This window comes from Aedes aegypti, chromosome 2 (assembly GCF_002204515.2).
Source record: "Aedes aegypti strain LVP_AGWG chromosome 2, AaegL5.0 Primary Assembly, whole genome shotgun sequence".
NCBI lineage: Eukaryota > Metazoa > Arthropoda > Insecta > Diptera > Culicidae > Aedes > Aedes aegypti.
The window spans coordinates 144,771,531-144,797,555 of NC_035108.1; the positions used below are offsets into that span (position 1 = coordinate 144,771,531).

The 26,025-nt window shown below is 36.3% G+C and overlaps 1 protein-coding gene across 3 annotated transcripts in view; it reads left to right on the plus strand.

Moving 5' to 3' along the window:
* LOC5563832 (potassium voltage-gated channel subfamily KQT member 1) overlaps positions 1-26,025 on the plus strand; it is a 435,691-nt gene that overhangs the window by 267,465 nt on the left and 142,201 nt on the right. For all 3 annotated transcript variants that reach the window (XM_021842610.1, XM_021842612.1, XM_021842611.1), the window contains 2 exons: positions 2,166-2,236; positions 6,824-6,951. In XM_021842610.1, coding sequence (XP_021698302.1) covers positions 2,166-2,236; positions 6,824-6,951 — 199 coding nt within the window. The remainder of the gene's footprint in view (positions 1-2,165; positions 2,237-6,823; positions 6,952-26,025) is intronic.

Below are 26,025 nucleotides of genomic sequence, written 5' to 3' on the forward strand. Positions count from 1 at the left end.
ATTTTTTTAAATTCAAATTGTTATCAAACTCGGCTGAAATCACAAATTTTGTTTATATTTGATCGAGTTTGATCAAAATGTGTATGAATAGTGGTAAAATATATTTTAAATAAGTTTTGTTTGAAAAATATCGTCAAAATATATGTAAAATATTGAATTATTCAAATAGCTCTAACTTGCAAATCAGCAAATTTCTGCAAAAATTTTAAAGGTTTTTTGTAAGATCTAAGGATGCTTTTTGATGTGCAATATTCGAAATGGCGGCGACATGACGCGACAAGAGTTGTTTTTCATGTTCAATATCATCAAAATTACTAAAGTGTAATATTGAATAGTATTAAAACTTCAACCAAATATTTTTTCCATCCTCATGCTCGATAAAAGCGTTGAACCATAAGCTTTCAGATAGTGGGTAACTTTGGGGAAATATTGCATTCCTAAATTATAAATGTTGTGCTTTATTTTAATGTAACATTTTTCAATTTTTTGACTTCAGCCGGTTTGCCATCATAAAAGTCATAGAAATTTAAATATTAGTTCAGTTTCAATTACGGATCATAATAATATAACACATGAGGTATACCTTAAAATTTAAAAAATCATAAAAATCTCAAAAAAGTTTTTGGTAGTTTTGGCCGCCCCTTTATATGGAGCCCGACCATTGTGCATTGTGGTTCTTAATGCATACATTTGATTTTGGTGTTGAAGTTTTCTGCAACGGTTACAAGGGCATCCCTTTCCTTCGACAATACGCTGAATCCGAATACATTTAGAAGACCTACAACGCTGAAAATGCTACTTGTTACTTGCATATTCATAGCAAACGTAACTTTTCAAACCTAATACAGGCACAATACAAATCGCTTGATTTGTGCTCGAGAAAACACGTGGAAAACATGTCTAATAGTATCCGCACAATACAAGTCTCCAGAAATCACAACCAATTGAGTTAATTAAAATTAATCTGTCCAATCAAAATCAAATAGCATACACTCAGAACCGGACACCTACAATATATTAGATACAGATCTCCAAACTTGGGCATTTTGTATGGAAAACAGCATTTTGTTACTATCTTTTGTCACTGTATTTTTAGGGTAAATAAAGCTTTGCGAAGAACATTAAATAATGACAACATTTTTTATCGAATCATTGACGTCATATTTGAGGATATGATTAAACTAATCAAAGTCAATTCAAAGCATTAGATTTTTGTGAATTGAAACCCCTTTTATCTCCAAAACTATATGGGTTACGAAATTCTAGGAACAGATTTTAAATCATCGGATCAAAATCTAGTGAATTTGTTACAAATGAATAAAGGGCCTGAAAAGTTTTAGTTTTGTCGACAAGTGTCTTTAATATACTCACGGATTAGTGACATGAGAACTTTTAACGTCCAAACCCGCACGGACAGACAAAGTCCACCAATGCGAACTAAATCCATTGATACATACATCAACATTAAAATCTGTATCTGTAGAGCTTGCTTCTTGATTTCCAGTCTCCGTTTCATTTTCAAACCGCAAAGCGCGGTCAGTACCTACACCGTCGTCTTCCAATGATCACGATTAATTTCAACGGATTAAGGTATATCCCAAGGTGGTCTACCAGTACACTGCGTCCAATGCGAATCCTGCTGAAACCACATTGTCTGTGTCCGAAACATTGCGGTTTCGTTATACCAACGAACACAGTCAATCGCATTCCAACGAGTGGTTAAGCCTTAAAATCGTCAACCTCAGTCGCCATCATCGTACGTGACCTGTAGCTAAATACTGGGAACTCGGGTGTACAGAAGGACACTGTGAAGTACCGAAGAGTTTCGTCCCGATGCCGCTCTCCTGTAAAGCAATAAATTAGGTTAAATCTAGATATACGTTGTCGTACTCAATTCGATATATTTTTCGTAATTTAATTTCTAATTTATGTTTTCTCTCTGTTTCTCTTTGGTTTCGGTCGATAACGACCAAACCACTTACTACCATCGAACGACACCTGCATCGATGATTACGATGACTATGACGGTGGATGTCACGATCCCTGTGGTTCTGGAAACTCCTAATCGAATCGGGAAACCGCAACCACTGTGTCAACCAACTGTGAAACTGACGAAAATCACGGAAAACTCATCCTCCCATGCCCACCGCTGCCTCCGGAAACAGATGAAGACGAGGAACCGAGGTGTGTACAGCTGACAAATCAGCACAAGGGGGCCATCCGATTCATCCGAAAGGTAAGTCCACATACGTTCCCTAGAGCGTTCTTGTCTCTGGTGTCCTGCAATGCGTTCCTCCTGCCAGGAGCCAGGAAAAACTCGACTCGTGTGACGCACGACAACATACACACACACACGCGCACATAGAATTACGATAGGGTGCAACTCAGCTGAGTACTTGAAATTCTGATTGAATTATGAATAGGCAGAACTATGAACATGAACAATTCTAATAGGAATCGAAATTTTTGTAATCGAATGTATCATTCTAAAATGAAATCCATAAAAAGTTTGGTGTTGGATTTCTCGTCAAGCGAATACTTGGTTAGGTATGTCTTTTAAAAGTGATACAAACCCAAATGATTTATTTTGTAATGTTTATTCGAAAAAAAAAACAATAAAACATTTCAGTTCTTATGCAACCAAGTCAAACAGATACACTGGTCCCACAGTTATGAATCATTTAAGGCTCTACTTAAATTTGAAAAATTATATAGAGCAAACTAAACAATATTTTTTTATGAAATCAATGCCGAATGGTAAAGTGGGGTATGTACTTGTAGTTAATGCACAATGTTATCATTAAAGTTAATAAAAACATTTCAAATTTTCACTTATTTGAACATTGTCTAAAACCACAATTTATGAATCGGCAAAAAAGTTGTCCACAAACATGAATCAATGTGAACACGATTTATGAATCAGTTGTTTACTTTCAATTATTTTGCAATTAAATGCTATATAGTTCATATGTTTATTAGAACACTGTCTCGGACAACGTTAATTATATCCGGGGGTGAACCGGAACCAAGTATTTCAAGAAGCTGCGCGACATTGCTTGATTTTTAATTTTGGTACTGAGCGGGCCTAGTGAACATTGAATTTGTGGATTTGTATGCTTCTGGAGCATGTTTATTTGGAAGATGATAGCAGGTAGTGTAATCAGACAATCGTTAGATCTAGATGGCAGAACTCGTAAATGCTTGACTCTTCGACTGCCTTTACTGCACTGATAAAAATCCACACGTTCGATCTGTGTGCTTAAAATTATGAATCGATTCATGAACGTCCATACCGATTTGCAGTGATTTTCTGGCAGAATTCGTGTGTTACACATTAAATTCCTTTGTTTTGCTACATGGATTGATAACAGAGATTCCATATTTTTTCCACATAAGTTCCTGAAGCTTTCCCTTCAGATTCGTATGCGTCAACCTATGGACGCATAGATCATCACCCAACACGGATTCAGTGTGTTTTGTTTATGGTTAGCTTGTATCATGATCATCATGCTCCAGATGGTCAAATATTCGATTTGCGCAATGCGTTTGTTTTGATGAAATCGTCGAGTTTTGCTATCGCTTTCCATGTTCAAAACTTCTAAATTATTTGTTATCAACCCATATTGAACTGAACTGCGGTTGGACCTCGTGTCGAACGACAGTCATCATCATGCTTCCAATGATAAGAAGCAAATTTTGAAGATGGAAATGTTAGATGACAATTTGTGAATTTTTCTTTCACTTGAGAAGTTGTCCGATATAAGAGGATTTTACCTTTTTTATAAAAACATGGAATGTAATGTATGGTTTAGACGAAAAATCGGATTCCACTAACAGATTTTCCTGGTTTTTGAAAAAAAAAATGGAATATGCTAATCCTGGGCTTCCCAAATTATACATTTGCGGCGCCCCGCTTATTGCTGACTCACTTGTACGAAAAAAAACGATCAAGTGAGCTTGCGACAAGCAGAGGAGCCTTGAATCCATATTCTGGGGAGCAAGAGTTTTTCACCATATTTCTTATTTCGGTTTCATGTTCTGTCACATATGGCTATCTAAAGCCACTACATTTCGAATCCAATAACCAAATCAGTAGGTTTTCATGATTTAATAATTAACCATTCATGTTTGCTTCACATGACAACTTAATTTTGATACACATGTTATTATACCGTGAAGTCAATGACGAAACCCATATAGCTACCCAACAAGTATTGTGGTTTTCCTCATTGCGCAAATCTATAAGTTAAACACACGACCTTAACGTGTACATTTTTCTTAGTGTGAGGATTCCAATATTATATAGCTATTATATGGTGGCACTTCTACATGTGTCTGACAGAAGAGCCAACAGTTTAGACTGGAAGTTAATCTAAAAAAAATACGTTTTATAGCAAAATTAGGAACAACCTATCGGGTGTAACTGAAAAAATCTTTACATTTTTTACATCTAAACTGTTTCTTTTTGTTCCTCACAAATTTAGCATTTTTTATTTATACCTAATTTATTCAACATAATAATCTTTGAGGCCTTACATAAACAACGCCCACAATTTGTATGGCCATATAAGACTATAATGCACCTAAAATTTAATAATTTAATAATGTTCTGATTCCTTTTCCACAAAACAAACAAATTTTCGTAGTTTGCGAACGGTCCCAAACCACTTTTCCCGTAACAAAATTTTACATTGGAAATTATTTGAAACTAAGAATCATTTTTAAAAATACTAAGTACTCATAGTTTGAACGCTGATTCATAAATTGTGACTGGTGTGTGTATTTCCCACAATTTATTGATCAAGTATTTTATTCAAAAATCTCAGCCAAATCCGAATCAATACGCATTTATCTCTCATAGCTATGTTAATTGAATCTGTAAATGTTATCTGGGGCTCAATCTGTCACAACAAATCTTTGAAACAATCTTTAAAACGTCGTTTCTAGTTAGGCGTCAATAGGGACACGGCTTACAAAGTTGGCAAAAAAATTCAACCCAAATAGCTACAAAAAAAAATCAGTAATATTGTTGGTTCATACCGTGATCAAGAGCTATTTTACTGAGATAAAAAGCCTTGAAATGATTGAACACTATGTGTTACTTATCAGTAAAAATGATTCTGTGATGTTTTGTGATAAGTTTGATAAAAATTTTGTCTTTTGAAATCAGCTGATTCATAAATTGTGGGTGATTCAACTGCGTGGGGTGACTGTAAATAAATGATTCTTCCATCGTAGATTTTTTGAAACTTATATGTTTATATTCTTTTTAAACTTCTTTCTATTCCATTTAGTCAATCGCCGTTGTGACCACACCAGAAAGGCGCCTGATTTTTTTTTCTAAAGCATTGTTCAGCACAACAAGTTTGGACGCGAAATTTAAAACAGCTTGTAATGTTTCGAATGTCTAGTTTCAGTAAACTACTATATAGACTGCTATATCTAAAAAAACTCCTTTGGAGACCTTAACTTTGACAACCTAACCTGTGAATTCGTAATCAATTAAGTTTTCTGAGCCATCCATATATGGTTGAATAAGTATTCACGTGAACTATACATGATAATAATCCATATGTGTACAAGTCGGTACCTATCTAACATTTTGCAAAAAAACATTTCTGTAACTCGTTATCCCAAACTTTAAGTATTTGAAACAGGCATCAGAAAATTAATAATGTGAAATAACACTCATTTAGTTCTATGTAAATTGTGGAAATCGAAACGACATATCAGAGCGCAAATATAAACATGAATCCAAGAACAAGCCTATGTTTTGACCACCATAATCATTTGAGAGAATTGTTCATTAAGCATCAACAGAGTATTTCAGCATCAAAGATGCACCCTAATCGTTCAACCATTCAATACGATGTGTGTAAGTGTTGTCGTGCGTTCGTTGGATTAAGGAATAGCAAGTCTTTCATCACTAAATCCCAATCCCCTCGCCTAAATATTCTACCTCATCCATCCACCACAACTACCGACCGCCGCAAGGTGGAACATCCAAAATAATCAACAAAAAATAAACCTCCCACACGTGACCCACATCTTCCAGGAAGCATTTCTATTCCAAGCTGCCAGGGAACGGATGGATCCCTTCAGAATGGTTTAGTTGGCTACAAAAAAACGGTTGTTATATATTTTTCAAGAGCAAAGATAATCTACTGACCGACTTAGGACCAACTCGATTAAAAAATCAACTTTCGGTCTGTTTAGGGATGCAAATAGATTGGACTGGAGGAAGGTGCTTTACCGAGTTGGTCTATGTGCGTTTCATGAATTCATTAGCCTTCTTTTGACGGAATGAAAGGGATGGGAGCATTAATGGGGCGAAACTATAATAACAATTAAGATTAGGTGTCCATAAAGTAAATTTGCCATGGAAGAGCTTGGTAAACTATCAGTTTCATTCATATGCTTTGCTTTAAAGAATATAATATGTAATTGAAACCGTTAGTAGAATAGCTAATCTATCATTATGCAAATACAATATTTACAATGCTAAATTGCAAAACCCTTCCCGTAAATCCCTGGCATCTTGGAATGCTCGAATTCGCAAATCACCCACTCATAAAATAGAAGGTACTCACAATATTAAAATCTATTAAATTAAAAAATAAAATTACTTACAAATATATTTCCCCTTTATCAAATCGAATAAACGGTGAACCCATCCACGGAATGACTCTACATCGTATAAATTGGATTTCACGAATTATTTGGAACCCCTAAATCTTCTCGCGATACTATCCCAAACAACACTTTTCATTCCACATACACAAAACTTTAACGAAACCAAAATCAATCACTTCGGCCTCCACAGATGAAGTACTTTGTCGCGCGACGAAAGTTTAAAGAGGCCTTAAAACCGTACGACGTGAAAGACGTCATGGAACAGTACGCAGCCGGACACGTCGATCTGCTCGGCCGAGTGAAGAATGTTCAAACTAGGTACAGACTCCACGGGCAACATGCCCCCATTTATTTTTGTGTTCTGTAGCAATAATAAAAAAAACAAACTCACACATCCTACAGTACACTACTAGTGATTGCTGTATGGTACTAACTACTAAACTAACTAAACACCTAACTAAAACGTATCTCTATACTGCCACTAACTAAACGCATCAATGTGTGTAAAGCAAACAGTTGCAACTCTTTCAAAGTTTCTCCTAGCAAGTCTGTTTCAACGTCTGTGTCATATACTTCAATACCGTCTTTTATTCTAATGTCAACTAGGTTTAACAATACCCAATTTTATGTTCCGTTAACCCTCCATCCTTCCTCGTAATCCTGCGGCATACGACCTTGGTCGCTACGTTTTGTTTCCAGTTTTACGTTCGTTTGGATACTTTTGTTGGGGTTTTATGTTTCCTGTCTTGTATTCAAATGCTCCGGCCACGTCTATTTATCACATCTTTCAATTCAACCCACCACGCAAATGGGGCTGCAACAACAGGCTAAACCAAGCAGATACGACGCTCTGTTTCCTGCAAGTTTTAATTTCCGGTTTCGGTTTTCATTGAATCCTCACCATTCTGCGTCATCGAATGGATATGTGTCTTCCCGAATCACCAGCATCGAATCTATCCAGTCCTGAAATGGTTTTGGTTTCCGTTTGCGCTGCACTTGCTTTTGTACTCGACGTGAAGGGATGTACATCTTGCTATTACATTTGACTCATCATATGCTGTATCCGGCTGAGGTTTGAGCTTATAATATTCCTCCAACCAAGTCAATCAAAATTGTGATGTACCATGGTTAATACTACTGCTGCTGCTGTTGCTGATGATGGTGCTCTTAATACGTATCCGTTTCATTCCATCACTTTTTGTATATTTGTAGTGAGATTTGATGCGAGCCTCTACATGGTAGTAATGAAATGAGTAGAGTATATGTGGTTTACTGTGCCATATTGTCTGTGGTCTATTTGCAGAAAATGAATGATTATCAAAGGCATAAATGAATCGTCATGATAATAAGGAGCATATCCTCATTGCAGTTATTCAGTTTTAGAGGAGAATGTCCCAAAATGAACCAAAGGGTCCAAAAGCTACGATTCCCTGTCAGAAGCAAGCCTAGAACAATATTTTTTAGAGTGATCTATACTGCCCATAAAGGCATTACTGTCCCATATAGAATTAGTAGGCATTGAGAAAATAGCACTCGAAGTTTGAAGTTTGCATTCTCATACAAATGTTTATAATTTTCTAGTTATTTTTTGAATGCCATATTAATTTAGCACCACCCCACAGAATGCTCATATTGCTTAAACTGATCAGTAAAAAATATAAAGCTGAACAGAATTCCAGTTTTGCAGTTGCTATTGGGGTTCAAAGATCATATAGAGACTGTTATGCCTTTATTTTTCAATATGGAACTGCACCAACTTCATATTTTTCCACAAAATTTTCAAACAAAGTGTATAAATTTTCATATGCAAAGTGAAGCGTATATTAAAACATGAATGTTGCGATGAAAAAAGATGTTGGTGCGAAAATCAATATGGGACAGTTATGCTTTTATGGGCAGTACGGGGGTGCCTCATTTCGTATAAAGACGTTTTGCATAAGGACATTTCGCATACAAACGTCCGTAATGGACGGCATAATGGACGTTTCGCATAAATCAGTTTCATATAAGAACAGGTAGCATTTTAAAGAAGGCATATAATTATCTTGATGCCAAACGTCCATTATGCGAAACGTCCACCCATAACATTATGCGAATCGTCCTTATGCGAAACGTCTTTATGCGAAACGCCACTACCCCGAATGGGTCACCATCCAGAAAGCCATTACCCCGAAAGCCATTTCCCCGAATTCCATCACCCCGAATGCTATTTCCCAGAATTTGCCATTATCTTGACATGATGTCATTGATGATACTTCCCCATGATGATCGTACGGAGATTTGAAATTCAGGGTAATGGGGTAGAATCGCAATATACAGTACTGTTCTGAATGATACCGTTAGTTCGAGCTATTTTTTTCTATTATATTCTATTCTATTCTAAGTGCTTGCACAACCAATATTGAAAAGAATCCTGGAAAAGCCGGATTTTTTTCCAGTATTTTCTTGTAAGTATTAATATTTGCAGCATATCGTTTATATGTCACAAATATTAAAATAGCCAGGCCCACTGTGCAGACTTTGGTTTGAAGATAATTCAAAAAATTGCAGCGATCTGTTTCGACTTCCGGTCTTTGTTAAAAAAAAAACACACACATATATAAAGAGTGTATCGGAACGAACACACCAATTTGATGATTTTGCTATCCAACGAATACAATGGTGACTTCCTTTTTATCACTTGCCATTGCCATATGTCATTTGAACGGCAATTATTTTTTTGTTATATTTTGAACAATAAAAGGAACTATATAACTTTTCTCCGCTTTTTCAAGAATTATGATTTTACTAATGTTCACAATCAGCACAATTTTATTCTAAGTGCAAGTACAAATTTGGATTTTCACTTCCACTAGTCATAATGATATTTCACCTTTTTAGTTTTTCACAAAGCGCACAATATTACAATACATTTCTAAAAGGATGGAACTACAATTTAATTGTTATTGTATAAATGTCCATTTTATTAAAAATTTGGTTTTAGCCGTCTTACAATTTTTCCAGCCGAATTAAAATAATAAGCGGAATCGGGAAAAATCATGACATCTGGTTTGAAACACGTCTACTCGCACGCGTGGCTTGCTGCATTCCAATCTTCAAGTATACCAGCTGATTTTTTTCCACGAAACTACAAATATGTTCAATTTCAAGCTTTTGTTAGCCTTTACGGGAAAGTTAGTTGCTCCGTGATTTTTTCCGAAAAATTGCAGTTTCCCATTTTTAAATTGTTCTACCACAAGTATTTTGAAATTTTTGGTTTCGTTGTATGTTTGTTAATTAGGTTAAAGTTGTTAAAATAGTAAATGTTATAAAGTTTAAGAATTTAATAGCAAGCGAAAACTCCGATTTTAAAACTGCTATTATTTCGAACAATTTTTCCTAGTATTTCACTTTCAGGCAGTGGCTCAGAAAGTTTGAAATGTTGTGGTATCAAAATCGAACATATTTGAAGATCTATTGTCGATCTGTGGAGACAATTTTTAGCTCGATTGCTTGAAAGAGAACAAAACTAGTTGAGCATTTTGTATGAAAATCGACATACGCTGCTATTATTGAGAACAACACTGTAGCTTAGGAATTCATTCGAGGCATGCGTTATTTAGTTTATTTTTTATTTGATAATTTCGGCCAAACTGCTTTCGGCAAAATTACTCTTTCGGCGAAATGGCGTTCGGTCAAACGGCATTCGTCCAAATGGCCTGGCTCCAATAGCGTAAATTGAAACATATGTGTACATGATGTTTACATCAATAAGCTGGAGATTTCTGTGCAGTTTCTTGACATATTTCTCGTGTCAACTACATTTCAAAGATAGGAATGATAGAACGAGTTATTCAGTTTTCAATAAAAATGTTGAAAACTTCTTGCCTACTTCAGAGTGAAACGTCGTTTGTTGGTGTTTGACCTACAGTATAACTTTGTGCAAGGCACCATCTTCTTATTAGTATGGATCTTGAGATATCATCGAAATACAAATTGTGCGCTAGCTAGTAACTGGAGGCAAAACTAAAAAAAAATGCGTTTCTCAGATATTTCGAGACTCCCAACTTATTAAAAAATAAACTAATAATTAGACAAACTTAGGCAGAGGAATCTTTTCTAATTGATTTCTTAGACTTGGATGCGTGTTTGAACAAGATATCTTCGCGGGGAGTAATTTATATGGCATAAAGCTACTATCCTTTAAATTTTTAATATACTCACAACAATTACTGTTAATTCATAAAGGATTCCAATTCTTTGCAAAAATGACTTATCGAGCATGAATAATAATATGCTCAAACCCAAAGTTTCACGGGTTTCGATGAAAATGAAATATTCGATTTTTGAAGTTCAACTTGAGTTTTTACACATGTGCACGGGTAGAAATTAGAATCCAAATCCAAGATAAGGACTCATAGTATCATGATTCCAGTATGTTTTCAGTTCATGAAAATACATCATGATTTGTATTCATGATAGCATGAGACTGATTGCCGTAACACTGATTCGATGCAAAATTCGAACGAACAACCTACAGATTGAAAGCCACGTACTCCACCACACAACCACACCTCTGTGCATCCTTGGAACTGCCCTACAGTCTCTAAATAGTTAGGTATTTGATCCACCCGCCTAGCTCACTGCGCTCCACGCCTTCTTGTACCGACTGATTCCGAAGCAAACATAATCTTTGCAAGGTTGCTGTCCCGCATTCTCATGCACGCCGCTGATCATCCTAAGTACCCTGCGCTCGTAAATCCCAAGAGCTTGAAGGTCATTCTCGAGCAAATTTCACGATTCATGCCTGTATTGGAATGACGTCTTATAAGCGTTTGGTACAGTCAGTGACAAAAGTTAGTAACCAAAGGCTGTTTTTCCATACAAAATACCCAAGTTTAGAGATCTGTATCTCAGTTTCTGTTAGTCCGAATGTGGTGAAATTTGGTTGACGAACTACAAATAACCTGAAGTTTTGTGCATGCTCATTGAATTTCAGTCATTTTCTAAAGAGTTTCAGAGGGTCATTTAAAGTAAAAGTAAGTAACCAAGAGATTTTTCGATTTAATTCAAAAACGGTAAGTAACTTACCAACTGTTGTTCTTGGTTGGTTTGTTCGACCAAGTTATTCACTTTCAAAAGTTTCACAAACTTGCACATCAACCACCACAACTTACCGTTTTGAATTAAATCGAAAAATATTTTGGTTACTTATTTTTATCTTTGAACAACCATCTGAAATTCTTTGGAAAATGACAGGAATTAAATTAAAATTAAATTTATATATTCAAATTGACTTTTGTTTTGATTTGTTTGAAATCGTACCTCAGCCTGACCAACCAGTCTTTATAATTCTTTATAGATCTTTGACCAACGATGGCGATCGCTAACGGTTCAAAACGAATCTATATCGATCGCTATCGAAAATCACTGACTGGTTGACCGGGAGGTTATAAAACACCGTCTAGCGCAATATTCAACAACAGGTACGAAAGTCCATCACTTTGTCGTAGTCCTCGGCAGGATTCAAACCAGCTAAAATGTTCGCCCAAAGGCTTCACAAAAATTTGCACACCTTCCATCGTTGCTCTTTTCAGTCTTGTAAATTTCCCAGGAAAACTGTTCTCATCCTTAATTTCACATAGCTAGTGTAGTGATATTATAATGCCTGTAGGCATTATTGATGATTTTAAATTAATTAACTCATTACACGTGGTAAAGATGGACAAATTATGGGTGAAATTATGAAAAAAGATCCACGTGCTCGGCTGGGATTTGAACCCAGGACTCTTGTATATATTAGAGTGTTTATAACTCATAAGTGTTCATAAGAACATTAAGCAAACTCTGTCCCAGTGAGGACGTAATGCCAATCATAAGTAAGGACCTATACTAGGTTAAAATTTGTCTATACTTCCATGAATATCCACAGAGTATTTTATCGCTCAAGATAAATAGTATCGAAAAATTCGTAGCTAACAAATGAAGGAAATCCAATAGAACTCTTAACTGAGAAACAGGCTCAGTCCCATCTGAGATTTAATGCATCAAAGAATAGAGAAAATATCCCATAACGAACTCTACGATACCATCACAATCGACGATGAATGTGTCTAGTCGAACGAAATTGCTATCAGAAGATACCCAGTACCCGGATTAGTGATTTCCTTTTCGGTCATTGTGGTGCTGACAAATCGCATTTTCCATCTGTTTCCACCACATGTTCTCAAAAATCTCCTCCCGCCAATTTCGGCTTGTCACTATCTGGCAGATTGGCAAATCACCAGCAAAAGTGCGGCTTCTTTCCGTCGCGCGGTGCCGTATAAAGAAAAAGACTGACAACGATCTACGACACCACCGAAGACGCCGCTCTGCTGGTGGCGGCACAATAATAATAAAGACGATTTGTTTTATGGTCTCACTAAAAGTGTTTGTAATTTGCCAAAATTGCAAATTTTACGAGCATGGAGAGCTGTTTCCAGCTCGTTCCATTGCGCCACTGTGATTGAGAGGGAGAGCAGTAGTAGGGCCACTGGGCTTGGGGACCATGTGCGAGCGTTAGATGTTGGCGTGCCGGATCGGATTTTCATCACAGTTCATTGGAGTTTGCCGTTTTGCTCTATGACAACGAACGAATACTTTTTCTGGTTTGAATTCGCTAACTTTTGTACTAATATTAAGCATATGCCACACGGTGTGCTGGAACGAACTAAATATCGAAATTGCATGAACCTCAGATATTTCGTTCCCTAAAATCTAGCATTGATAAAGTTTTGAGTCGATTGATATTGACAATACATATCAAGTTTTGTTCGCAAAAGATATGTTAACACCAAGAATAAGATCGATATTTGTTTCATATCAAATCCAGTCAGCTCGTAAATAGTTGAAATCTGATAGTATTGAGATTCGCTTCATGGCGCATTTGAAATGTAACAGGGACATGATCAGAATCAAAATCAGTGTGTTTATTTAGCTATAAAAAAAAATAAAATAAAAAAGCTACATAATGCTGTTTTTCACTACCAAGGGTAACATTGAGTAAAAAACATCATAGGTTTATGCAAGTTCAATTATAAATGTATTTCAGCATATCGTGTCCCAATGTAACGAAAAATCGTTTCGAATGAAGCAATGGGTAAAAAGAAAAGTGACTATTTGCCACAATCTCAGCTAACTGGTAAACCAACGGATTGTTAACAAACAGCATCTGGAAAAGCCAAACAGTTTGGGTTGCGTTTTTATGTTTCCATCACTCGTAAAACTTAACCGTCACAACGCACTGTTCTGCTCCATTATACGCGTAACAAGGCAAATGAGCTTGTCCTAAGTCATAACTTTATTGGCACTTATATAGCATCTTATGAAGTCTTTTCGATGGATTTGCAATTCATCGATAGTGACCGATGAGCGGAAGAAATAAAACGTATATCAACCGCAAAACCCGGTCACAACTGACTGGTCAGTTGGTTTGGTGACGACGACACATGATGGTGTGCTCGAATTCACGCTGAGCTAGTTTATTGACCTTAGCTCAGCAATGATTTAGCCATAGATTGTTGACCTGATGCTTGTTTTCCGGCGAATGAGTTACGATTTCCCATAAAATTTACTGCTGATTGTAAACATTACACTTTGATTCGAAGATCCCAAAAGGCGTGCGGATACGTCAAGTCAATTCAAGTGGGTAGGAGATATACATCATATCGCGTGTCCCATTGATAGAACGTATCAATAAATAAACATTTGCCAATTCGATTAGTTGCTACCGTGGAGCTCGTTTACCGGTTATGGATGGCAATTACAATAAATATATGTAAGAAGAACCAGTACCGGCGGGAGGGCACACTTCTGTGTTTCTCGAGGGATATCCATGATTTGATTGAAATATGACAGTTTGCCATTTGTGGTATGCCGCGATAGATAAGCTGTCAGTGTCAGGTTTTTTTTGCGAGATTAGATTGAATGCATGGCGCTTTCTATAGGAATATTTCAAATAACCAATGGAAGCCTAAGTAAAGAGTGATAATTTGACTCTAAAATTGTGAGTGACTGCTTCATGGCTATCGCTTCAAATCGATTCCATATATCTAATACATATAACTCCTGCCTACTCTGCCCATTAGAGTGATGCACATTTTGAAATGTTTGCTCCCCTATGCTTAAACTATTTCTATCATAGTAAAAAGCATCCTCCCAAATTTTGAAGGGATTCGTAAGAAATTTGACTGTGCACACGACCTTAGAAGTGTATATGGAAATTACTATGGAAAACGCCAACCTTTTGTATTCAGCCCTCCAACTCTTCGTCATAATATTTAATGAAAAAAAAAAACAAACTCTTCTCGTGTCCTGCCAGCTACAACTTTGCGGAAGACCACATTTTGATTGGACATCAGGATAAATTGCTATAAATAATCTAGGACAGGACGTGACCAGTGCTGTAAACATTCGACATTTTGCGCGACGTTCGTTTCGTTGCCATGGTCAGAAGTCACAGCACGAGCTTTAGAATGAACGTCGACAAACACAAAAAAGTGTGAATTGAAAGTTGTCCGACACAAAGAAATTTGCATAAATCATAAGTTTTGAATATAATTCAGACATCGGATCACAAACAACATGAATAGTTTGATCTTGCCTGTTATGTCGAATATGTGTGTCATACAGTGAAAATAGAACAGAAACAAACAAAACCGTAACATTTCCTAGCGAAGCTATCGTGGTCAGCGGCATTCAATTTTTCTTTTCGACATTCGTTTGATCGCTCGTGTTGGGAATGTTTAAGGGAAGCGCTGCCGAATATCAGCGAAAACGTGTCGACTACCGTGATTGCTTACAACACTGGACGTGACAGCTCAACTAAGACTGCCCCGTTGTTTTTCAGTCGATAACCTTGACGATATAAAAGCCAGTGCTACCAGTATCCTTTTTAAATAAATCTTGTGAACATATTCAAATATCAAGATTAATAATGTTGTTGTTTACTGCACGCTTCATTCACACAGTGCAATAGAGGATGTTAGCTTATTTAAAAATCAGGTTTATATTCAAAACCGGCGAGATTTTTAGAGCAAGTTGACACAATTTCCATTATTTTGCTTTCATTAATGCATGTTTTAATTATTTTTGCATTGTAAAATCACATGCGGTAAACTTAACATCGAATATAAATGGGTTGAAACAAGAAGATTTCATGAAAAATTTCCTAACTTTTAATAAAAACTCTAACTTATGAACTAGCAACATGGCCAGGCTAGCAACAAAGTGCCCTGTTGTAATCCAACTCAACGATGTGAAAGTAGGCCTTTGCCAAATCGACCAATGAGAAGTGGTCTTTTTTGACAGGCAATTGGTTTCATTTTTGTACTTCGACCTGACACGTCTTGTCTTAGTTAATAATCAGGCAGGCAACAGTGGTGCTCCTGGTGGGAAGAACAGATCAATGTAATCCAGGCTACTATGTTTTACAGCAAAAAAGCAGTAATTGAATGATCATCTCAGCATGGTTTAGACTTTGGAATAAGGAATAACAAATCATCCTTACGTTCCATCAAAACGTGGTCTTGGACAAAGTTGTAGCTGGGAAGATTTCTCATGAGAAGGGTTTGTTCACTTTTCCATAGATTATTATGACGAGCAGTTAGAGGACTGAATACAAAAGGTTTGCCTTTTCCATAGTAATTTCCATATAAACTTCAAATGGCGTGTGCACAAATTTTGGGAGAATGATTTTCATCATAATTGGCACCGTTTAAGCATAGGGGAGCAAAAACTTCTTAATTTGCATCAGTCTACTGCCCATGTTCGCACGGTTGACGTAAGCGCCACTGCAGTTCCCGACATATTTTCATTTTCTGAATGACAGATTACAAATACTTTGAGATTTTTTCACGCAGGCTTCTAAATGAAATGTTGAAGAGAAAGCAATTTGCAACCAGTCGCTGAATAATGTAGTCAAAATTTTGATTTGATTTGTTTGACTGAGACATGGTTGACTAACGATATTTCTGACGATACTATCGCTGTAGAAGGTTTCAAATTGATTAGAAATGATCACAACTATGGCAGAGGGGGAGGTGTTTGTCTTTATTTTAGAAGCAATCTAAACTGCAAAAAAGTTTCTGCTTCAGATTTATTTGTGGGGCTGGGTGATGCCTGTAATACTGAATTTTTGTTCGTCGAAGTATCAACAGGGGCTGACAAGTTTTTGCTTGGAATTTTCTACAATCCTCCACGTGTCGACTGCTGTGAACTTATTTTTCAACAGTTGAGTGATCATATCTTAAAGTACAAAAATATTGTTTTAATAGGCGATTTCAACATGAACGTTAAGAAGGATTCTCCAATAGTCAATCGTTTTTGTAGTGTGTTTGATCATTTCGGGTTTACATGCGTTGGAAATGAGCCAACTCATTATTATTCTGGCGGAAGTTCTCAAATAGATTTGATGTTCACAAACGATCCTGAATTTATTCTCAATTTCAACCAAGTGTCCGGACCTGGATTCTCGGCTCATGATATAATATTTTCTTCCTTAAACGTAGCTCGATCATGTTTCAGTAGCGCAGTATTTTTTCGCGATTACAAACACATAAATTTTGAATCTCTAAATCACACTTTAACTACAATTGATTGGTCAGCTCTTTACTCTATCAATGATTCTAATTTAGCTTTAGACTATTTCAATCAAGTAGTTTTATCACTTTTTGATCATTTCGTACCTCTTCGTTCTAGTAAGCTTGTCAGACATAATAAATGGTTCAACAATGACATTTCTAGAGCAATGGTAGAGCGAGATTTAGCGTATCGTGTTTGGAAGCGGACTAAAGGTCAACAAGAAAGAGACCAATACAAACGCTTACGAAATAGAGTAACAATGCTAATCAATCAAGCTAAATCTGTTTATATTTCTCGTTCATCTGAATTATCTCGTTCAAATAATGACTAGTGGAGAAGACTGAAAGAGATAAATGTTAAAAAAATCTGGCGCTGGTATGCTTTTCAACAACTCTTGTGATGAGATCAACAACTATTTTGCGTCTAACTTCACCGTCGATAATTATTTTCCTCGATAATCACCACCGAACGAAAATGGTTTCAGATTTGTTACTACTAATGAATACGAAATCGATAAAATGATCAATAGTATTACCTCGGATGCTGTTGGATTAGATGGTGTACCTCTTAAATTCATTAAATTGATCTTACCGTTTGTGATTACACCAATTACTCATGTCTTCAATACAATCATTTTGACTTGTAACTACCCACGAGCATGGAAAACAGCTAAAATTTTGCCAATTCGTAAAAAATCTAGAGGCTGCGATTTAAAAAATCTAAGACCTATAAGCATTTTAAGCGCGCTTTCAAAGGCTTTTGAAAAAATACTGAAAAATCAAATGCTTGAACTTTTGAATAATTTTAATCTTTTAACGGATGTTCAGTCAGGCTTTCGTGCGGGGCACAATACAACATCTGCTCTTTTAAAAGTCCATGATGATATTCATCGTACAATTGATAGGAAAGGAATCGCTTTTTTGCTTTTAATTGATTTTTCTAAAGCGTTTGACCGAGTCTCCCACTATCAACTGCTTCGCTAACTTTCGGATCAATTCAACTTTTCTGCTCCCGCCGTGAATCTTCTGCAGTCCCATCTAACGGATCGCTCACAACAGGTTTCAATTGATGCAAACCTTTCTGAAATAGCTCATATTGTCTCAGGGGTCCCACAAGGATCAGTTTTAGGCCCTTTACTGTTTACCCTTTTTATAAATGACCTACCGTCTGTATTGAAATATTGTTCCATACACATGTTCGCTGACGATGTTCAAATTTATTTTCACTCCTGCAACCTTTCTTCGTCAGAAATGGCTCACCTTATCAATGAAGATTTATCAAACATCTACGATTGGTCATGTCGCAATACTCTACCTATTAATGCTTCTAAAACTAAAATAATGCATATTTCAAGGGCTCGTCAGTCCCAGTCACTACCGGTCATTTCCTTAGGAGGTGAAACTCTTTCTTATGTAAATCATGTTTCAAACCTAGGGGTGATATTTCAACATGATCTAGAATGGGATTCCCACATTAATATTCAATGTGGAAAAATCTATGGGGGTTTAAAACACCTTAAGCTCACGGCTAATATGGTTTCTGTTGAAATTAAGCTTAGATTGTTTAAATCACTTATTCTTCCGCATTTTTTGTATGGTATAGAGCTATTACAAAATGCTTCAGCTCGAGCCTTGGACAGATTAAGAGTTGCCTTGAACTGCTGTGTTAGATGGGTCTATAATTTAACAAGATTTTCTAGTGTTTCACGACTACAGCACAATTTATTAGGCTGTAATTTTTATGATTTTTTTAAACTACGTTCTTGCATAACACTCTTTAAGATAATCAAAACAACTACACCGCATTATCTATTCACTAAACTGCAACCATTCCGTAGCATGCGTACTTGTAATTTTGTTTTACCGCAGTAAGCTACATCTCATTATGGTGGTACCTTCTTCGTTCGTGGCGTTGTGTTTTGGAACCAACTACCTCTAGAAATTGATTGATTGGATAGGTTCCGAACAGAGTGCAGAGAGTTTTTCAACAGAAGGAATTAGTATTAGAAATATGAAAATAGCAACGTATAAGTGAACAGAATTCAGAAACTGTTATGTTTAGTTTTAAGTGTTTTTGTAACTAAATGAATTCGGAATGCAATAATTGAAAAAGGTGTAGCCTTACATTGCAAATTAATAAATATAAATAAATAAATAAATGCTGAAATTTCTCATGACAATTAGGTCGACTATGCGGACATGGGCAAAGATTTTCTCTTTCAGAAGTTACGTCAATTTGCAGAGCAAATGAACCACCCACAAATATTTTTTTTTCGGTCACTTACCTTCGTCTTTGAATATTTAACAAGCATCTGAAACTGTTTGAAAAACTACTCCAATGTTATGATATTGTTTTTGTAATCTACACAATTACTGATAAAATGCTAACAGCGCAATTTTACTAATAGAAGATTCTAAGCTTTTTGCATAACAGCGAATTTGAATGATGTTTTTTCAGTGCATGTTTAAAAATAATGCTATTCCTATTAGAAATTCCGGGCATATTTTCGCCTAATTTTAAGCAAATTTCACCAATTTCCTGATGAGAAGCTCAAAAAATTGTTTAGAAGTTTTTTTTTTACTAAAGACATTTAAAACTCCTCGCAGTTTTCACTGAAATCATTGTCGATCCTAACAGGACTTTTAGTAACACTTTTAACTTAGGTCCACAATTGTATAACATGTGATACATGATGGATTTCTGCGAAAATTATTGACAGCTGTCTGACGAGGTTTTGAAAGGAAATTAGAAAAATTCGGAACATATTTTTTTCCACCGCCGTAAGTTGACTCCAAAGAAACCTATTATCAGCTTGGTGCTTGGTGGATATCTTACCTATCTCTGATTTTTTTTTTGTGAGAACTCCGCGGTTTTTCGTGGCACCGTTGCGTTTGGGATCCGAAGAAATTGTTCAGAGCTATCTTCACGTGAGGGTTCATTTATTTCATTTATTTAGTTAACATCTACACAGATAACACTGAATCAACAATTTCACGCCACAATACTCGGTTCGTGGCCGCATCTCTCCATCCTCGGTTCTGCCCCACGCTCGCCAAATCGATACGCACTTGATCCGCCCACCTAGCTCGCTGCGCTCCACGCCTTCTTGTACCAACCGGATCCGAAGCGAATACCATCTTTGCAGGGTTGCTGTCCGGCATTCTTGTAACATGCCCTGCCCATCGTATCCTTCCAGCTTTGGCCACCTTCTGGATACTGGGTTCGCCGTAGAGTTGGGCGAGCTCGTGGTTCATCCTTCGCCGCCACACACCGTTCTCCTGCACACCGCCGAAGATCGTCCTAAGCACCCGGTCACGTCGTCCTAAGCATCGTCACGTGAGGGTATGTTTGACAAATTGCCTGCTTGAATTTTTGTTGGACTATTTTTAACTACACTGGTCACACCAGTAGCGTACTCAAAAAATCGCCCAAGTGGGGTGGGTGGGAGATGTTTAGATTTTTTGTTCCGAGTGAATTCATGTTACTGTGATGTGAAGTAACATCGATAAGTGTGGTAATTCTTCTTCTTGTTATTGGCATTACGTTTTCACTGGGACAGAGCCTGCTTATCAGCTTAGTGTACTTCTGAGCACTTCCACAGTTAAACGGGAAAAAATCTGATTCCCAAATCATGATTAACAAGTCGCGTTCCCAAATCATGATTTACGGATGCTCGTCTCATGATTTTATGAATGTGATTCATGATTTCGAGCGATCTGCAACAAAACATAACGCGGGTGTTGCGTTACGGCAATTTTACTCATGATATCATGAGTCCAAATCATGGTGTATTTTCATAAGCTGAAAACACTCTGAAATCATGATATCATGAGTCATAATCTTGTTTTTGGATTCTGATTTCTACCCGGGTATTAACTGAGAGCTTTCTTTGCTAATATTGCCATGCCCAGGGAAGTCAAGGAAATTTCAATTACGAAAAGATCCTGGACCGACCGGGAATCGAACCGAGACACCTTCAGCATGGCTTTACTTTGTAGCCGCGGACTCTAACCATAGTTTTATTTTTATTTATTTTTTTAGGCACTCCGTGCTCGTGGCCACTACTGTGCCGGACTCAGTTGATCTGTAGCTGCTTTATCGATACAGAGCTATTTTCAACTTATCTATATCTACATCTATATTTACATTTCACTCTCTCCTACTCTTTTACTCTCACACCGAGCAGGTAGGAGAGAGCTCTGCTATTAGTGAGGCTAGCTGCCTGCGAAGAGGGTCAGTTTGTCTCAGTCACCATCTGATACTGACGGAGGATGGATGTGCTCCGTGAGGCGTCTTCTGGTGGCTGGACGTGTTTTTTTTTGTGGAGGGGCTGGGAATCGAACCCATGACCTTCCGCTTATGAAGCGGAAGCGTAACCTCAAGGCTGCAGACCCCCCTAACCATAGTTTTACATTATTAAAGCTAAAAAAAACGTGTCGTGTAAGTCTAAGACATTCTGATGTGTGATTGAACTTACCAAAAATACATATCTCACACGAGTTCCGGCAATGATATAAACAAGGAAACTGTTATTTTGAATAAAGTTGAAAACAATTGCGTTGTCAAAATTTACATAAATTTGTTCGATTTACAAAAACAAGAAAACTGCTGTAAAGATTCCAGATACACATTAGGATATTGCCTATCATTATGATGATCTGGTAGAGAATCGACTGTATGGCTGAATGAAATGTGCTTTTCGGCTACGCAGTCTCGATTTTTACAATGACTTTTTTTATTTTAATTAACTTAAATAGTAAACGTGTATTTTTCATATTCGGCTCTAGAGGCTATGGATTCAGTCAGTTACGGTATGTAAAAAACTACCGAACATTCTTTACATGGATGATCCAGAAACCAAAAAAATGAACATTTATTTAAACCAGCGTCTGCATATTTCAATATACAGTAAACAACGCGGACCCTCAGTAGGATCCGTCTTCGCTGAATTCTTCTTTGTGTGAATGTTTTTTCGACAATACATGCACGAATCTGGTAGAACGTGCATTCAGTTTTTCAATTACTGATTCTACACTGATTCTCATCCACCTACTGACATTCGGTGGCAGTAAATTCAATTTCGCTTGTGAAAAAATTCATTTCCTTCAAAATACCCCACAAAAACATCCGCAAATTGCAAAAGTTGTATTTCTTCATTAAAAGACAATCACGATTCATCAACTGGAGGCATCATATTGCCGTTTTCTTACACCAGTAATATAAAATTCATTTGTATTTTTTTATATTCAATTTTCAATTTCAGTGCCTCTAGGTGAAATTGAATTTTGAAATGACACCAACAGTCGGTGAAACTGAATGTGTGCGTGTGATGCACCCACTCTCTTTCTCGTCGCATTCGCTCTCATAGTCAGATTGGCCTCATGCTAGCGGAGTTTGTTTTTGTTCGTTTTCGCAATGATCGGGTATCATTCGGCTGAATTTTTACGACACTGATTTGAACATACTTCGAATTTTCAGATAACAAAGTAAAATTTATAGTCACTAGTTTTTGGTGGTACTTGTATAAAAATTTGCAAAATTTGCTTCCTTGAGCGATATTTTAGGAATATATAAAAACAACTGATCAATGTTACCCCGGATTACGGTTATTATTAAAAGAAGCTGCAATAATAACAATTGAATAACCATGAATTGCAATTGAATAACCATGAATTTGTTTTTTTTTTTTTTAGTATCCAGGCATTGCAGAATTCGTTCTCAATTGCTTTCGAAGCACGATCAAAGCAAACGAAGGAAAAATTGCAACTGTATCGATTCATCATCGGTAGTGTTTCGCAAGTTGTAACAAGCCTGATAAATAGCAGCACGGAAGGAGAGCCCCAAAGAGAGAGCAGTGTTAAAGCCTATTTTTTCGCCAATTTTCCAATGAGGGTAGGTGTTTTATTTTACCGGCATGATAAACAATCCCCAATAGTGTCCCCCATGATTGGAACTTGTTTAGACGGGTTTTATCTTACACTGATAGCCTCCCGATATAATCAGAACTGTAGGAGCTACCGATAAACAGACTCTCACGATGTGTATCGGTTCTTAATTGTTACAGAGAGAGTGAGAGATTCTTTAAACTTTCTCAATATTAAACCCCCGCAAGTATCACTTTCTTGGGGAGTATCACAAATGATTCTTGATCTGAACACGCAGAGAAAACAATTTTAATCTCAAATATATTCTATATCATTACAACAATATATTTGTATTATTTGCCTGCTTATAATTGCCTTTCATTGTTTCAATAACAGAAGAATTTGATTCAAAAATATTTATTGTTTAATTTGATAGCAAAAAAATAAATGTTTGGTTCAACATTTTTTCTTTTGAAACAACATTTTTTGCATTGAAATAATACCTTTCGTTTTTGAAACAAAAAAAACTGTTTTTTGAAGTGATAAAGTGTTTGTTTGAAATAAAACTCATGTTTGTTTATCCTAGTCACCCTTAATCTTTGTTTTTTTTTTCTTTATATTGAATAAACAACAATATTCGTTTTGAAAAGCCTACTTCATTTTCGTTTTACGTAAGTGGAAGTATGTGAAACAAGCTCCATAATCCATTCAACTGGAGGATAAACTTAATCCGCTCCGTGACAATGCGAAATGATGAAACCATCAGCTCGTGTAGGAATTTACTGCAATAATTGAAAATGTTTAATGCTTACAAAAAATTAGAAAGAATGGCTAAATCTTACCAAAGTAACGTCAATTATGGTATTGCGGATACTCCGCTACTGAAAATTCGATGACCTGAAACATATGTTTCCTGCACGTCTTTTACTTTAATTTTAGATCAATGCACCAAAAATATTCACGTTCTCGCCGTTTCAAAACAAAATTAAAATGGTGGGATAGTTTTTATGCCAAGCGCATGATTAGTTGAATCAAAAAGGAAGGAAATTCAAACAAATAAAACTTCCATTTGTTTTAAAATTTCTCTTTTGATGTTTCAACAAATGTCTTGTTAGGATTGCAAATTCGCGCAAATTTGCATTTTCGCCTTTCCATCACATCGAGTATCTTTGTATTTGCAACATGATAGACGATCATGATAAGCTATGAAGCAGGCTATGTCTCAGTCGGGATGTAACGCCTGAACGAAGCGCTCACTAAAGCAATTCGAAATCTATTAGAACGATCTCTGGAACAATCGCTGGACTATGTTTTGGGAGAATAATCTTGTTGTGCGAATACTTCCGACGAGATTCCATGCTCAATCCTCCAAAGAGTTCTTCCTAAATGCCCCAGAAAACAAAGAAGAATTCTTCATAAAGAGACCTCAAGTAGATAACTACAAATAAGTCTTCAAAATAGACTTCTAGAAGACAATCAGTAGTTCTGCTGGAAAAACATCCTTGGTAGAAATCTATTGAGTTTCATGTTTGGCAGAAAATTCTAAAGGTAAGTGGATCAAGGCTGAGAGGGGTTATCGTGGGAAAAATAAAAAACGTGAAATTTGAAAACTTTGAACGCTTATATCTCAGAAACAGTTATAGTCAGGGCTGCTATGCTGAACAGTGGTTTGTTGGGATTTCCACCGCATGATGGCGCTATGTCAGGTAGGATGGCTCTATGTCAGAAAACATTATTTACTGATCCTCTAAGTTCTGAAATTCTAGAAAAACATTTTCCAAGATATTTGGAAAAAATACATGTGCGAAACAAACAACTCGTGACAACGCACCAAAACCTGAAAAAAATCACAAGTCGATTCATTAACAAAAACAATTCAGTGCTTCGAAATGCTCTAGGGTTATATTGACCTCAAAAACAGATAAAGGTATAAATGAACAAATGCTTCTGGTAAAGGGGTCAAAGATAAAATTATATGGTACCTTTTACTCGAGTCAACTCTACCATTAAAGCATTTTTAATCAGGATTCTAATATACGTAAATGAATTCAAAATATTGTAACCTAAAACATTGTGATGTCAACGTTTTATAATTGATAAACTAATCTTTGGTTTACATTCAAAGCCCAACAGGGCACTAGAAACTGAGATCTTTGTCGTTAAACTATCATTTTTTATATAACAAATGGCGAAATTATGCTTTATTCTTACACTAAGCTCATTTTACTGGAATCTGTGAATTTCTTCGGAATCTCAACAGCTGAACAATTCGGTAAAATTTCACACCGTAACTTTGTCAATATTTCACAAATTCCAGTGGATTTTAACTGAAAACTTTAAAATAATACCGTACCCCGTTATTTTTATTTTACTGAACTGTTCAATTGTAGATATTTCACAGGAATCCGTAAAAAAAAAATCTGTGCTGTCCAGTAGGGTGATTCAAATTTAAAAAGGTTTGAAAATTCAATTTCCCATATCTGCTCACTATGAAAATAGTGTTCTGTGAAATTTTTAGCTTTTTCGGTAGTGATTAAAAGATGGCCCAAGGACAGTTTAGGTTTATATGGAAATTACTATGGAGAAATTATGATATAAGTCGCAAACACGATAGTACTGTAATGTAAATACAAACTTATATACCAATAGGGAAATAGTAGTTTACGGAACAAGTTGCAGAATGATGATTTTTACAGCACGAGTCGTAAATTTCGGATAATTACGACGAATGCTGTAAAAATCGAGTTCTGCAACGACTTACGTACAACATTTTTTGCAATTTCGTAGAAAACCACTTGAGGGTATCAGAAATTATATCGTAATGCATTCACCATTATTATACAATTTCTGAAAAATTGTTGTATAATGATTCGCGTAATGAGAAAGCGTTGCGTAATGAATCATTACAGCACTGGTTTCAGTTGCGTAA